Source organism: Brassica napus, chromosome C6 (genome assembly GCF_020379485.1).
Source record: "Brassica napus cultivar Da-Ae chromosome C6, Da-Ae, whole genome shotgun sequence".
Classification (NCBI taxonomy): Eukaryota; Viridiplantae; Streptophyta; class Magnoliopsida; order Brassicales; family Brassicaceae; genus Brassica; species Brassica napus.
In genome coordinates, this window is record NC_063449.1 from 13,354,817 (window position 1) to 13,371,149 (window position 16,333).

At 34.4% G+C, this 16,333-nt stretch overlaps 2 protein-coding genes and 1 pseudogene across 3 annotated transcripts; 2 read left to right on the forward strand and 1 right to left on the reverse strand.

Annotated features, from left to right (window-relative positions):
* Window positions 1–333: 333 nt before the first annotated feature.
* On the forward strand, window positions 334–2,352 carry LOC106445390 (uncharacterized oxidoreductase At4g09670). Of its 2 annotated transcripts, XM_048760387.1 has the most exons (3): window positions 334–1,024; window positions 1,205–1,264; window positions 1,621–2,352. In XM_048760387.1, the coding sequence occupies exons 1-3, from the start codon at window positions 554–556 to the stop codon at window positions 2,209–2,211; spliced, it is 1,122 nt and encodes a 373-aa protein (XP_048616344.1). In that variant the 5' UTR covers window positions 334–553; the 3' UTR covers window positions 2,212–2,352. The 2 variants fall into 2 exon arrangements, with proteins under 2 accessions (XP_048616344.1, XP_013742398.1); XM_013886944.3 differs by lacking the exon at window positions 1,205–1,264 and having other exon boundaries at window positions 361–1,024.
* Window positions 2,353–10,301: 7,949 nt separating this feature from the next.
* LOC106375827 (pumilio homolog 9-like) lies at window positions 10,302–13,940 on the forward strand. Its single transcript, XM_013815833.3, has 5 exons — window positions 10,302–12,358; window positions 12,844–13,006; window positions 13,086–13,249; window positions 13,334–13,583; window positions 13,655–13,940. The coding sequence occupies exons 1-5, from the start codon at window positions 11,382–11,384 to the stop codon at window positions 13,757–13,759; spliced, it is 1,659 nt and encodes a 552-aa protein (XP_013671287.2). The 5' UTR covers window positions 10,302–11,381; the 3' UTR covers window positions 13,760–13,940.
* Window positions 13,941–14,294: 354 nt separating this feature from the next.
* LOC106375817 lies at window positions 14,295–16,333 on the reverse strand (annotated as a pseudogene).

Consider the following 16,333-nt stretch of genomic DNA (forward strand, 5'->3'; position numbering starts at 1 on the left):
TCACTATAAGATTTTTTCCGACACATAAGCTCTTTTCTTTTCCAAGAAAAATAAGACTAACATGTGACACACTCATGTGATTTTACTTTGTTTTTTCCATTAAGTATAGGTTAAATTTGTCATTATATTTTAAATTGTCATCCAACCACCAAAATATTAAAAAGTTTTGGTTATTTACCTAATTATCAATTTTACTATATATAGTTATCTTAATAACTCAGAAACAAAATTTAGACAAATATTTCGTAGAAAAACAGTTTCTTTTTTAGCTTTCTTCTGGCTATTTAGGAAGATGGATTATTTACTAAACATCAAACAAAACCTTGAATTGTTTTGCAATATTGAACTTCAGTATGAGATAACAGTGATTTTTTTGTGTTTGTTTGCTAACCATAATATTGCTAAGGATCATAGTTAATGACTTACCTAGGGAAACAAGATAAAGAAAAATAAATATACTCTTAACAAACTTACTGAAACTGTATGTATTGACAAGAAAAACAAAGGAGAGACCAAAAGTTGACTTTCTGAGGCCGGAGAAAAGATCTATCAAATGGCCGACGATAGCCAGATCAGAATCGGAGTGTTGAGCTGCACAAACATCGTCAGAAAAGTCTCTCGAGCTATCAATCTAGCTCCAAACGCTACTGTAGCAGCCATAGCCAGCATCAGCAACTCCATCGAAGAAATGAAATCGTTTGCGGCATCTAATAATTTCCCTCCGACCGCGAAGATTCATGGCTCTTACGAGTCCCTTCTAGAAGATCCTGATGTAGACGCCGTCTACTTTCCTATTCCGGCTAGCCTCCACGTGGAGTGGGCTGTACGCGCCGCTCAGAAGGGGAAACACATACTGCTTGACAAGCCAGTTGCTCTTAGTGTTTACGAGTTCGATCAGATAGTTGAGGCTTGTGAAGCTAACGGGATTCAGTTTATGGATGGGACTCAGTGGATCCACAATCCTAGGACTGCTAAGATTAAGGAGTTTCTCACCGATCCAGCGAGTTTTGGCCAGCTCAAAACCGTAAGTGTCTTACGTCACTGATCTCAAATTAAAATTTTGCTGCCAGCAATTATTAGTGAAATTGATTAATTGTTTGATGATAATTTCATTGATTCTATGCTAATTATGACATTTGTTAGTTGTAATTATTATCTTTCATCAGGAATGTGTCATGATCTTTCTGTCTCTATTTGTTTTCAGACGCCAATATTTGCGTTTGCGTTTGCGTTCATAAATCGTAAGAGACAAAAAAAAAAAAGGGTATGGTTTTCATTTGGATTTAAAAAGACTTATCCTATTATTTAAAAGTTCGTTCGAACTTGAAGAGTTTTAAAACAAGTTCAAAAAAAAGTTTGGTTTTCATTTGGATTTTAAAAAATTATCCTATTATTTAAAAGTTCGTCGAACTTAGACAGTTTTAAAACGAGTTTTCCTTTCCAAATATTATGTTAAAAACAAAAATTCGCTCTATTTTCTTGTCTAAATTCGATACTTTTACCTGCGAGTCTGTGACTATATTTTTTGTCAGTACTGTTACATGTAATTGTTTCAAACAGAACAAAATTTGCGTTTGCGTTCATAGTTGAAATGAGCTTTCCTTTCTAAAATTGTTTCAGGTGCAAAGTTGTTTCTCATTTGCAGCAAACGAAAACTTTCTAAAGAAAGACATACGCGTAAAGCCTGGTCTTGATGGTCTCGGCGCACTGGGTGATGCAGGATGGTACACAATCCAAGCATCTCTTCTCGCCAACAGCTTCAGACTTCCGAAAACAGTCACTGCGTTGCCCGGTCATGTCCTTAACGATGCAGGAATCGTTCTCTCTTGTGGTGCACTGCTCGATTGGGAAGAAGGGGTAACGGCAACAATCTACTGCTCTTTCTTGGCAAATGTAACAATGGAGATAACTGCGATCGGTACAAAACGCACTCTCCGTGTCCACGACTTTGTTATCCCATTTCAAGAAACCGAGGCCTCGTTTACTACAAGCACTACAGACTGTCTCAGTGAGCACAAAACTATGAATGAGATTCCACAAGAGGCGTGTATGGTGATTGAGTTTGCTCGGTTAGTTGGAGAAATAAAAAACAGGGGAGCTAAACCGGATGGTTTCTGGCTTAGCTTTAGCCGGAAGACGCAGGTTATCGTTGATGCCGTGAAAGAGTCACTTCATAATAACCTTGAACGGGTTCTTGTATCAGGCCGGTAAATAGTAATTTAAACAAAGAGCTCAGTTCAGCTTTCTTTTCTCTATGCTTTAGATAAAATATCACGATCCTACTGATCTTGATAAAAGAAAAGAACAAAAAAAAAGTATCAGTCGTGTTTGAACAAAAAAATGGTTTTCTTAGTTCTGGTTTTTTTTATGATAGGTTGAATATGACAAATATTTGCCTTATTCCTAAAACAGTTAGGCCAAATAGGATGACGGAATTAAAGCCCATTAGCTTCTGTAATGTCGGATACAAAATTATTTCTAAGGTATTGTGTCAACGATTAAAGAGCCTTTTACCGCATCTTATCACATAAACGCAATCGGCCTTCCCCTCAGGAAGATTAATTTTGGATAATATTCTTATTGTCCAAGAGATGTTTCATGGCTTGCGAACGAATAATGTGTGTAAAGAAAAATTTATGGCGATTAAGACGGATATGAGTAAAGCTTATGATAGAGTAGAATGGTCCTTTATGGAGCGTTTATTATTGAAAATGGGGTTCTGCACGGTCTGGGTTTCCAGGGTGATGACATGCATTTCTTCGGTTACTTATAAAGTCTTACTTAACGGTCAACCTAAAGGGAACATTTTTCCAGAGAAGGGACTGAGACAAGGGGATCCCTTTTCTCCATATTTATTTATCTTATGTACGGAAGCCCTTATTGCAAATATTAAGAAAGAGGAGAGAGAGAAACAGTTAACGGGATTAAAGATATTGCGCGGAGGTCATGCGGTCTCACATCTACTATTCGCGGATGATAGTTTGTTTTTCTGTAAGGCAAATGTGACTGAATGTGATGTTATCCTAAAGCTCCTAAAAGACTATGAAGCAGTGTCGGGCCAGTTAATAAATTTTGATAAATCTTCTCTGCAATTTGGTCACAAGGTACCAGACTCACAGAGGGTAGAAATTCAAAATAAACTTGGCATTACTAGGTTGGGAGGTATGAAAAATTATTTGGGTATACCAGAGAGCTTGGGTGGATCCAAAACACAAGTTTTCGGATTCTTGAATAAAAGGGTCAGTAATAAAGTGAACAGTTGGACAGTCTGGTTTCTTACTAAAGGTGGGAAAGAAGTAATGATAAATTCAGTAGCTTCGGCAATGCCAAATCATGTCATGTCTTGCTATAGATTACCAAAAGCAATTATAAAGAAAATTACAGGGGCTATTGCCCACTTCTGGTGGAGTAGTGGTGGCAATAAAAAAAGGTATACATTGGTTTTCTTGGGACAAGGTATGTAAATCAAAGAAAGAGGGAGGTCTTAGCTTTCGAGATCTTCAAGATTTTAATACGGCTTTGCTAGCCAAGCAAGTATGGCGGTTGATAGACAAACCCGATTATTTGTTTTGAAAAGTTTTCAAAGGCCGATATTTTCGGAATACAGATCTTTTGGATCCTCACAAATCTTATTCACCATCCTATGGTTGGAGAAGTATCTGCTCACCTAAATCTCTGGTTAACAAATGGCTAATCAAAAGAGTGGGAACTGGTCAGACTATCTCCGTATGGAATGACCCATGGATTCCTGCTCCTCACCCGAGGTCAGCTAAACCAAAAACACTACCACAATTTCTAAATACTTCTTTGAAGGTGGATCATCTCATCGAGGTCACTAAATTTTGGAATGAGGAGTTACTTAATGCATATATAGACTCGAATGATGTCAAAGTTATTAAAGGATTGGCTATAAGTCGGAATGATAGACAAGATACTTTTGGGTGGTCCTTCACAGAAACAGGGAAATATACAGTTAAATCAGGGTATAGGGTGGAGTCATTATTTCCGAATAAGGCACAAGAAATAGTCTTTTATGGTCCAGATATTAAACCTCTATTGGCCTTCTCTTGGACACTTAAATGCTCTCCGAAACTCCGACATTTTGTTTGGCAAGTTATCTCAGGTACTATACCGGTTTTAAAAAATTTGAGGGTACGAGGCATCAATTGTGATACTCGATGTAGTATTTGTGGTGCAGAGAAAGAATCAGTTAACTATGCTTTATTTGAATGCCCTTCATCTTTACAAACTTGGGATTTATCAAAAATCCCTTCCGCCCCGGGTTTTTTCCCAACTTCTTCAGTGTTTACTAATATGGATTATCTCTTTTGTAGATTGCCAGAAGAATATGATTTTAGTAACTTTCCATGGATATAGTGGTATATTTGGAAAAATAGAAACAACAAGGTTTTCAATAATAGGGATGGGAATCCTCAGGAATTTTTTTTTTCATCAATTACAGACTCATACTGACTCTGTGAACCACTCCGGTAGATTTTGATCCATGTGAACGACAAACGACGGTTGTTTCCTGACACTGCGTGTTAGGCTATCCGCTCTTGAATTTTGCGTCTTTGGTACATAGATAATCTCCGAACGTGTGAAACCTTCTTTCATGGATTTAATATCTTCCAAATAACTTGCAAATGCTGGATATTCTTCTGGTTTCAAAACCATCTTCATCAAGTGAGAACAATCTGTTGCAAACGTAACATGAAATTGGCGTAAGTTTTTCATGCATTCCATTGCCTATAGTAGTGCTTCTATCTCCGCATGTAGAGGAGATAGACAAGTCTGGACATTCCTTGCTCCCAACAGCCCATCAAAACCTTCTAAAGTACTCAGCCAACCTTGCCTGGAGAAAACCTCATTCTCCTTCAAGGAACCATCTGTAAAACACCATCCTCAGAAAATTCTTAGAATTGTGGAAGTAGAGGGTGGGGTATGAGCAGAGGCTCAACTTACAATTCCAGAAAGACAAATTATAGTTCCACATATTCCTGACTGGCGTTCATTAGGACATTCGAGAGTTTGTCTAATAGATGGGACGTGGAAAGAAAATGATAAATTCTCGGGCCAGGGATGGTTTTGTAGAACCGTTGAGTCAGAAGAGAAGATGATGGGGGCGATGAATCTCCGACAAAGCTTATCAGCTTTACATGCAGAATGTGAAGCCTTGATATGGGCTATAGAGTGCATGAAGACCCTTAACTATTCAGACGTAGTTTTCGCAACAAACTGTTCTCAATTGGTGAAGATGGTGTCTTCACCTAACGAATGGCCAGCTTTTACTACATACTTGGAGGAGTTTCGACGCAGTAAAACGGAGAGAATATTATATAGTAAGAATTTTATATACCAAATAACAATCATATTTTGAAAAAAAAACGAACATTTATTACAACTCAAACCACCATTAAAAGTTTTCAAAACATCAAATGAGTAGCCAACATTAGCCCTGGGACGGATCCGGATATTCGGGAAATTTAGGGTATCCGGATCCGGATCCGGATCCGTGGATTTAATATCCGGATCCGGATTCGTGGTTTCCGGATATTCGGGTTTCGGATATCCGTCTCGATATTCTATTATCCGCGGATATCCGGATCCGGATCCGGATCCGGATAAATTAATAAAAATAATTTTTTTAACAAAAAATACAATTTTTTTAACAAAAAATACAATTTCTTTTTTAATATAATACATAAATTAAATATTTATAAATATATTTATATATGTTTATAATTATGTAAAAACTAAAATATAATATTATAAAATATAATAGCAACATTGAACCATTTAATGTCGTTGTATACGACTTGCCTTGTTTTTTAAAAAGCAACAAAAATTCAGCTTTGTTTTGTTCCCGAGAACAGTTTGCAAAACTGGAAAAAAAGATGAAGCTTGAGTGTCTTTTTTCTGCGGTTAAAGAACTATATATATAGATGGTAACTACACACATATTACATACAAAATAGTTACACACATTAAATGTATCATAGAAATTCATTGAAGATCTCTTACTTATTAATAAAGAAACATTTTAGAAAAATAACCTTAAATTTATAAATTATTTACACTCATGCCATAACGAGGTGGCAAGCCCACGATGCTCCTCAGCTTACTTATTTAATTATCCTAATTTTACTAGACTAGTTATTAAACTTGTCCCTGTATTCAACCAATCTATTATAGATGATATTTAGTATATAACGACTTGCTATACAACACTCGAACTTTAAAGTAATACTATGCAGAGCTCCACGCTTTGTGTGGGATGAATTTTTGGTGATAATAAAATTTACATTTTTTGGATAGTTTGATTTTTATGCATTAATTTATATAGAGCTGGGCAAAAAATCTGAATCCGAAAATCTGAACCAAATCCGATTCAAAATTGGTTAAATATTTGAATGGGTTTAAAAATTTGGTATTTAGACAGCCGAACTGAAGAATTTTGAGTGGTCGAATGTATCCAAAATAGATTTTTATCTTTAAATATATTAATTATTTTTACATTTATTATATAAAATATCTAAATATATAGGAGATTTCGAGGTTGTCCATAATATTTGAAACTATATACAAATAGTCAATAGTAAATATTTCAAATAGCCAAACAATACGTGTAACACTAAAAATACTTAAAATATCTAATTGATTCTCTATTCAAATAATCAAGCTAAGCCAATTTATATATAATATATTATTTTTATTTTTAAATTTCTTTATGAAGTTATTTTTTAAAAAATAATTTAAACGTGTTATCCGAACTCGCAAAGAACTGAACCAAACTCAAACCAAAATTAATAAATATTCACACATAGCTGAAATTTTAACCCTAAAAATCTGAAATTCGAATAGATCTGAACCGAACTCGAATGGATATCTGAATATTCATCCCTAAATTTGTAAAAATACTATTACATTTTTCATTAAAATGTAAATAGGGAATATATATACGTGTATTTTGTAATATTGAAGTATTATCCCGACAAACTGTGAAATGTTATTCACTAAAAGAGAACTAAATAGTTTAAATGATCTGAGAATTGGTTTAATGTTCTTCATTAAACCAATTGCTTTAATGTTCCTCATTAAACTAATGGTTTTGTGAGAAAAAAAAAAGTTCTTCATATACGAAAGTGGATAACGCCAAAAAGATATAGTGCGAAAGTGGATAACGACAAAAGAAATGGTTTAATGTTCTTCTCTAATTACAATGGGTGCTTTTATTCTAAAATCTTACTAGATCCTGATCCGCGCGCCAGCACGGATATAAATTTTCAGTTATTAATTATTTATTTTATTAAATGATGTATTTATAATATTCATTCATATTATTCATTAAGTAAATATTTTTTTTTTGCATGTTAAACTATCTATTTTTTACGAATGTGCGATATCATATTAAAAATATTTAAAAAAATGAGTATAGAGTTAATTAGATAATTTTAAAAACAAAAATATTTCTTTCGTGTGTGATATCGTATAAATAATGATCCGCCCAGTTAACAAAAATCATGATTATTTTATGTGTAATTTTTTTTATTTTGACCATTTCCTTAAAACTATATTAAATTTTACATATTTTAATTAGAATATTTTTAATATCTTTACCTTTTTATTTGAAATGCAACTCAATATTTTTTTAACAATTATAACAAAATATTAAAAAAATATTTTTAGAATTTGTTTGAAAAATATGAAAATTACATTTTAAATTAAAATTATCCTAAAATATGATAAATTTTGATGTAAACGAAAACTCAAATTATGTCAAAAATAATGATATTCAATGATAATAACAATTTTAATTGATTATTTTCAAAAAAAAATACATTTACAAAAATATTGTTTGAAAGAAAATTCATTTATCTTTCAAATATAAAATGAAAATATTATAATTAAATAATAAAAAATATAAATAAAAACCATAAATTTAGCAAATGACAACTGAGTTATATTATGCTAAAATTTTCTTTCTAACAATTTATCAAATGACAAATGAGTTATGAGCAAATAATACCATATAATTTTTAAAAACATAGTCATTCTTAAATATTTTTTGAATAAATAATTATTTTTAAATTTAATCAACTGAAAATAATATTCGTACAATTGTGCGAGTCAAATTCTAGTTTTATTGATGCATGTTATATATTAGTGCTGCATGTTTTAGATAACATTTTAATGATGCACGTTTTTAAAAATCTCCATTATTAAAATTATGCACGTAAGGATAACTCATGAGTTTTTTTGGTTGATTAAATGACATTATGTCCAAATTTATTTAAGGATATTTCATTAAGGTAACCGAAAAAAACAAACAATAAAATAGGAAGTTTAAATTCATTTAAGCATATTTCATTAATGTAACTGAAAAGACAAGTAATAAATTACGCAGTTTTATTCGTTTTAGGATATTTCATAAATACAACTGAAAAAGACAAGCAAAAAAAATAGAGAGTTTAATTAATAAAGTAAAAACATTTTCAAATGGGTACTTCTATTTTAATAATATAGATGTACATGTCACTTCTATTTGCAGAAGAAAATAGAGAAATCAGTTAAGCCATTACAAAGATCTCTTCTGTTATAACTCTTTTGATTATTATTTTGATGAGAACATAAAATATCACTACAACTATAAGTTTTGAATGGTAATGGCATATGAGATAATTTCTCAAGTGAACCAAGAAGAATTTATTATAATGGCTGAGAGTGATTATAGTGATGCCATCTCAGCATAGCATCCTTGTAACTAACTTACACTTTAAAGGTTTTTTTTTAATTGCTTCTTGATTAATAATAAAGAGATTTGGCAACCGGTTATCGAGTCTTAAATTTTCCACTTAATAATCCAATAATATAATCTTTCAAAAAAAAAATCCAATAATATACAAAGACTTATCGAAACGTTAAAAAACATACGATGTGTTGTTGGTTTCAGATAAAAACATTAAAACATTTATGTTAGCCACAAGAACTTTAGCCACATTTGGCGTAATAGTTTTAGCCTTTAGGAGATAGGGATCTTTGTGACAGTTATACTTTTTCATCTTCAGCAAACCTTGACAAATACCATTCCCTATAAATCATTTAAATCAAAACCAGTTCGTTCTTTATTCTTAATACATGGTCATAAGTTATACTCACTTCTCCATCTTCTCCATTTAAGAATGAATATTTCCTCATCATTTGTCCTATACATTTAGTTACTATAGCTTTTTTTTTCATTTTTGGAGATGTGAATCAATGATATATTAATCAATTGTGATATACTTTGCGAACAAGGCAAATCCTTTATTATGTCAAGTACAACTATTTTTTCCACAATTTTGGTCAAATCCCTAAATTTGTGAATATGTTATGGAGTGACTACCAAGCTAAATCTACGTCTTAATGATGATAAATCTTCGCCCTATCTTCTGTACCATACCAATGTTCAAAAAAGAATCTTCTACCATACCATTTCTACAGCCTATATAACACCTATAGCTTTGAAGTCATTCACTACACAATGCAAATGTATTCGTGTTTTTTAAAGTTCTAGATTTCAATGGCTAACTTCATTTCTGAGTTGAAACCTTTCAAATCCATGTGGAGGATTAAGGTTAAGATAATTTATCTGATGAAACTTTTATTCAAAAAAAAAAAAAAATTATCTGATGAAACAATATTTTCTAGAGATGGTTTTTGTAAATGCTAGAGTAAATATTTTCATCCTAGAAAAAGATTCTCAACCCATTATCTAGATCAATTAATCAGACCAAATACGTTTCATCTAAAATAAAAGGAATAATCCAAGACAATATTTAAAACAAAAATCTATATTTATATGATTATACCAAGAGCTTTAATTACTACAAGTTTTAATATTACAAACTAAATGCGTATATTCATTAATTATTTATATTCAAGAAATTAAGTTTATTACAAACAAATGAATAAACTATTTTATACAAATTATATCTACAAATATGAAAACTGTATTATATATTAGGGCAAATCTTCAAAATAGCATCTTTCTAAGTTTATATCACAAAAATAACACTCAAAAACTAAAATGACCAAAATAGCACATTTCTAAGTTTATCCTTTGAAAATTTTAATTTTTTTATTTTTCAAAATTTGAAATCTTATCCCCAAAACTTCATTTCTCAACTCTAAACCCTAAACCCTAAACCCTAAACTCTAAACCCTAAACCCTAAATTCTAAACCCTAAAACCTAAACCCTAAACCCTAAACTCTAAACCCTAAACCCTAAACCCTAAATCCTAAACCTCACCCTTTAACTCTAAATCCTAAGTTTGTGACTTTTGATAAAACATTAAGTGTTATTTTTGTGACTTTTGACCTTGAATACTAGTTTGGGAACAAAAACTTGATTTAGTGCTATTTTTGTCTTTTTCTCTATATATTATTGTCAATACAATTTAACTCGGCGTAAGACGTAGATCTCTAGCTAGTTTCTATATTAAATGTCTACAACGATTTTTTTTTCTTGTCAACCTACAGAGATTCTACATAGCAGAAATCAAATGATAATGTCGTTAGCTTAATGCACTTCTTAAGTTGTATTGTCATATTTAATAGACGATATGTATACATGGACAATGACTAACTAGTCATTTCACCATCAGTCAATTACCATTTTTGCAATTTTACCTGTTTCATATCCAATTTCAATCAATATTCATGTATGTTTACCTAATTCACTCCTAAAAAGTGTCAAAATAATAATAAAAGAACATCATACTTGAAACTGAAAAAGACTAAAAATGGGAGACAAAATTACAAAATCAAAATCTAATAAGGAGGGAGTAAATAGATAATGACTAACTCTCTCATTTCACGGGTTCACGATTAGTCGGTTACCATTTTTGCAATTTTATCAATTTCATATACACTTACTAGATAAATCACAGAAATTTAGCTAATTCATTCGAAAAAAGTAAAAAAGAAAAGTAAAAGAAGGTCACACTTGAAACTAAAGAAGAGCAAAAATGGGGGACAAAATTGCAATATAATTAAAATATTTGTGCCGCAGATAGTAGTACGTAGGAAAAGCAAAAGGCTATGCGCTGCAGCGTATTAATGGCGAGAGGAGAGTGAGTGAGAGAATGAAAAACGACAAAAGAGACAAACCAGCCTTGGACGGGAGGGAGGGAGGGTCTCCGTACGTTCTCTCTCTCAGAGCACAACATTCTCTCTCTCCCCATACCATTTTCTGTTATATATCACCAACCTGACCTCTCTCTCCGTATTGTCCACTCTTGTTTTACTCTCTCCATTTTTGAATCTTCTTCTTCTTCTTCTTCTTCTTCATCCTCTACCTCTCTGAAATCGCTTTTTCTCTTCGCTTATATCGACGACCATGTTTGAAGAAAACTTTATGGGTTTCGATGGAGATTTTAGCAGAGGACGAGCTTGGGATCGTCGCCTTCCTCCTCCTCGTGACTTTGGTGGGTTTCAACAGAGTCCCGACACAAACCCATTTCTCAAGAGTTACGACAAGGTGGACACGAAGAGCGATGATGTGATGGGTTTGTGTAAAAAGCTCAACGGAATGGGTATCTCTTGCGACATGAGTATTTGGAGCAGACCCGGACCGATACGGGTCGACCCGCCTGATTTTGGGTCTCGAAGAACTCTCCCTGAGTTTCCGGATGGAGGAGCTTCACGGGTTCGTGGCGATTACTCTCCTCCCCAAGCTTTTCTGCGAAACACCACCTCCTCTCATGGAGTCTCTCCGGCAGATCTTAGTTTCCTTGGCCTTCAAGACTCCTTTTACCCTAACGGACTGAGAGAGATGATGGCTCTTAAGAACCAAAGAGACGCTCTCTTGGAACATATGAACCGACCCATCAAGCGTTCATCTCCTTGTCTTGGAAACGATGCGTTTCATAGTTCGTTGATGTTTGAGAGAAATAGGGTTTCTCGCGACATTGATGGTGCTGGAGCTTACTATCCACATGATAGTCTCAGAGCCGTCTCTCTTGGAGGAGGAAGAAACAGGGCTTCTCTGTTACGCCAAGGCTCATATGGGAAGATGAGAAGTGATTTGCCTCTGGATCTTGCCTCCATGGTTAACATCTACGGATCTGTCAACTTGATGGGCAAAGATCAGATCGGTTGTCGTTTTCTCCAGAAGCTGGTCGATGAAGGACTGTTTGTTGACGCTCTATTCCTCGAAATCATCAGCCACGTGGTTGAACTTTCCATGGATCCTTTCGGGAATTACTTGGTTCAGAAGCTCTTAGACGCCTGCGATGAGGAACAGAGAACGATGATGGTGAGTGTTTTGACCTCAAGACCAACGGAGCTTCTCAAAATCTGTCTCAACAATTATGGGTAACCTTTTTGATTTTTCTTTCAATCAACTTTACATTTTCTGTTGCTAATCTGGTAACAAGAAACATAGCTATTTTGTTTCAAGTTCTTTACTTTAATAACTTAGTCAACAAATTAAAATATTATGATAACCCACGAGTTTTCATTAGAGATAAGAGAGACATTTCATCTTTTGTTGATTAGGATGTAATCGTTCATGTTTTTCGAAAAAGTGGAAATTTCTTACTATTTAGGGAATTTTTTTGAAATATGTGCAAAGTTTGGTATAAGGTTCAGCCATCGCTATCAATAAAAGAATGCAACATTTAGTAGAACAGGATGAATTATATTTTATATATTTTTTTTACTTTGCTGTTTTGGGACAAGCCAAAACTGCAAACAATAGGAAGCTATAAAATAAAGCTGAGACCTTTAGCCAAAAAGCCTACAAATCAGCTGTTTCTGTGTTTGAGCTGTGGTTAATGCTATTTTTTTTAACAAAACAGGACACGGGTTGTTCAGAAGATGATCGAAACTGTGAAAACAAAACAGCAGATTGGGATGGTGAAGTCAGGTCTCAAACCAGGGTTTCTCTCCCTTGTTAAAGATTTAAATGGGAACCATGTGATTCAAACTTGCTTGACTACTCTAGGTCCTAGCGACACAAAGGTCTGAATTAATCTCCATCTTTTATTTCTTACTTAAAGCTCTCTTGCTCAAAAAACTTATGTGAAAAATTTGGTGTCAGTTTGTTTTGGAAGCTGCTACCAAGTACTGCGCTGAGATAGCAACTCATCGCCACGGATGCTGTGTGCTTCAATGCTGCGTCTCAAACTCTGTTGGAGAGCAACGTGAGAGGCTCGTCAATGAGATATCCAGGAACTCACTTCACCTTTCTCAGGATCCTTTTGGGTAAAACAAATCTTTACCCAATACTGACTTGGTTTGTGTGATGAAAACTCTGCTTATGGTTGGTTTATGCAAATATCGTTCCAGGAACTATGTAGTGCAGTATCTAATAGAGCAAAAAGTATCTGCATCGAAGTTACTGATTCAGTTTAGAATGCATTACGCGGAGCTAGCGACTCAGAAATTCAGTAGCCATGTGATGGAGAAATGCCTTAGGATATATCCAGAGGCTAGAGCTGAGATTGTCCGTGAGCTTCTCTCTGTTCCAAACTTTGAACATCTCCTGCATGACCCTTTTGGAAACTACGTTATTCTAACTGCTCTCTCAGTAACCAAGGTCAGTTCAAAATCAAATTAGAATAAAAGCTTTTAAGAAAAAACATAAACTGACATGGGTTGATGAAACAGGGTCCTGTTCGTGCGAGCTTGGTAGAGAAAGTGCATAGGTATGGGAAACTGAAGTTTAGTCCTTATTGCAAGAAGATATTCTCCAAGACCATCTTGAAGAGCTGATCAGCAAGGATGTTGTTGTTTTTGTGTGTTTGAGATCGGATTAGGCCTTTTGAAAAGACACTACTTCCCCTTTTGCTTTTGAAGAAGTGACTCTGCTGATTAAGTAGTAACAAAAAATGTTGTTGTTTTGTGTTTCAAGATCGGATTAGGCCTTTAAATAGACGCTGCTCTCTTTTGCTGTCGGTTCCTTTTTTTTTGAAGTGACAACAAACTTTGTGTGTTGTTTTAAGCCGTTGGTCTATCATCTATATATATAACTTTAAAGGCCACACTGCTTCTTGTTTTGTTATGCATACTAATATGTTTCTTAATGGTAGAAGACTTTAGATGCTTTCATTATACACCATTCACAATTCTTTTTACTAACGTGCATTAGTGTTGATATATACTACTATTTCGAAAGTTCCAGTCACAGTATACATGTCACATGACTTTGATTCTTCTAACAATATTACTTCTTTTGTTCTAAATAAGAAAGAAATCAGACGATGCATTTTTTTCTCAGGTGAAATGTTTTCTTTTCTAATCTTCTTCATTGTTAAATTATCATTTTTTTTTTCCTATTTGTTTGTAACAGTTCACTTACATTTGATCCTCACTCACATGTTTCAATACATATTAATGTCCATTAGGCCTGGGACGGATTCGGATCCTTATCCGGTCTGCTGAGTCAGCGGCAGCTTGAGCAGCTGTTAGGACATCCTGCAAGTCCATATCGGATATTTTCCTTGGAAGATCCCTTGAAGCACCACTCTTTTCTGTAAATAAGGGTCCTACTACACATGCAGATGGTGGAGAACAACTGTCCCGTTTCTCAGATTCCGTCACGTACTGTGAAAAAACAAAGGGTGAAGATTGTTGGACTTCCACGACAGTGGTACTTGATATTGCAGGATGTTCATCTCTTATGAAAGACAGCTTTTCGTCTCCTGCATTTTCTGAATCAAAGGGCATGTCAGGAGAGGTATGTTCATATGTGGCAGGTTTCACAGCCTCCGGTGCATTTTCAGGGGTAGCGCCAGGAGTCGGCCGCAACAAGACATTGAGAATCTCAGGAAATTCCAAACTTTCATACTCGGATTCAGAATCAGATGGTTCCTCTGGACGTGAAAGAGGTAGCATTGTCAAACGTGGCCCTTTATCTTGTTCCTCCCGTAAAGGCAACTTAGAGCCCCCCACCAAATTGCTTTGGTCCATCCTGTAAAGAAGGTATACATACAATTTAGGAACATACAAAGAGATCGAGGCAAAAAAAAAAGACTAAAGGCAGCAGATATTTGAAGAGAAAACAAAAACAATGGTTTATACATTGAACATCATACTCTGTGTTTAACGCTACATACTTGGCTTGATGCAAATACGAATAAAGCACCTTATATGATCCAAAGCAGACCAGATATATGTAGGCAGAAAAGAGAGGAGAAATACTGACAATAAGATCTTCACGCGATTTGAAGAGATCAGTTTCTGTAGAAGCAGGGTCCCAATCAAGTTGATGTTCTTGTGCAATTTCCTTGAGAAGTTTCAGTTTAGATTATGGGGAATATGCATGCACAAACAGGCAGCTCCACCAACTGTAAAAAAATGATTAGGAAAAATATCAGAAACACAGAACAACTTTCTTGTTTCTACACATGATAATTAATTCAAGAATACTAGTTTAGTTCTTAGTTACAGATTTTACCTTACGGTTGACACCAGAATCGGGCTTGAGCTCGAATGCAGCTGCAACGAATTCCTTTCCATATTTGGAAGCGAATGACATATGAACCTACTGCAGCTCTGTCAAGTCAGAGCACCTTGGCGCAGCGAAATATACACTTGAGATTGCTTCTTTTAGATCTAAATCGAGGACATTCCCTACAAAAACAAATAGCAAGGATTCAGAACAGAAAACTCAGAAACACAAGACAAAGAGGAAGCTGAAGTTCTCAAGAGAGAGTGATAAACCTTTGAGCCTCAATAAATAGGAAGACGAACAGCAATGAGCTCACAGAAGAGCTCAAGGATCTCTTGAGCAGCCATCATCTTCTCTTCCCTTATAATATGTTCAACCTAATTGGAAACCTTAACACATTTAGACAAAGTTCCCAACACAGACATATTATCTAAAATCAATAATCATTACACGAATTCGAGTAGTTGCTTCTTGACCAGTCTCGAGAAGCTTTGCAATTTCGCGGCGCATTTGTTTAATCTTCGCTTCTCTTCTGTTCCGGATTAGCTTTATCCGAGGGATCAATAATTTTAGCAACGTTTTGCTGTGTATAGGTAAGAGTTGTCATTAGTACACAAATCCAATTACAAACTAATCCACAGAGAATCTTCTTTCGTTTTCCAGATTGAAAGTTACCATTTTACAGCTTTGAATGTTTTATTGAAGAACGAATCGAGCATCGACATGAACCTATCACTCTTTTACAATGATTGATTACTAAGAGAGGGATCGTAAAGCGTCGGACACATGGCAAGTAAAAACGGAGAAAATTGGTTGCAAAAAAAAAAGAAAGATTTTGCTGGCTTCTCAGCCAAGGATTTTTATTTCCCAGGAAAATAATCTACTGATAAAACGCT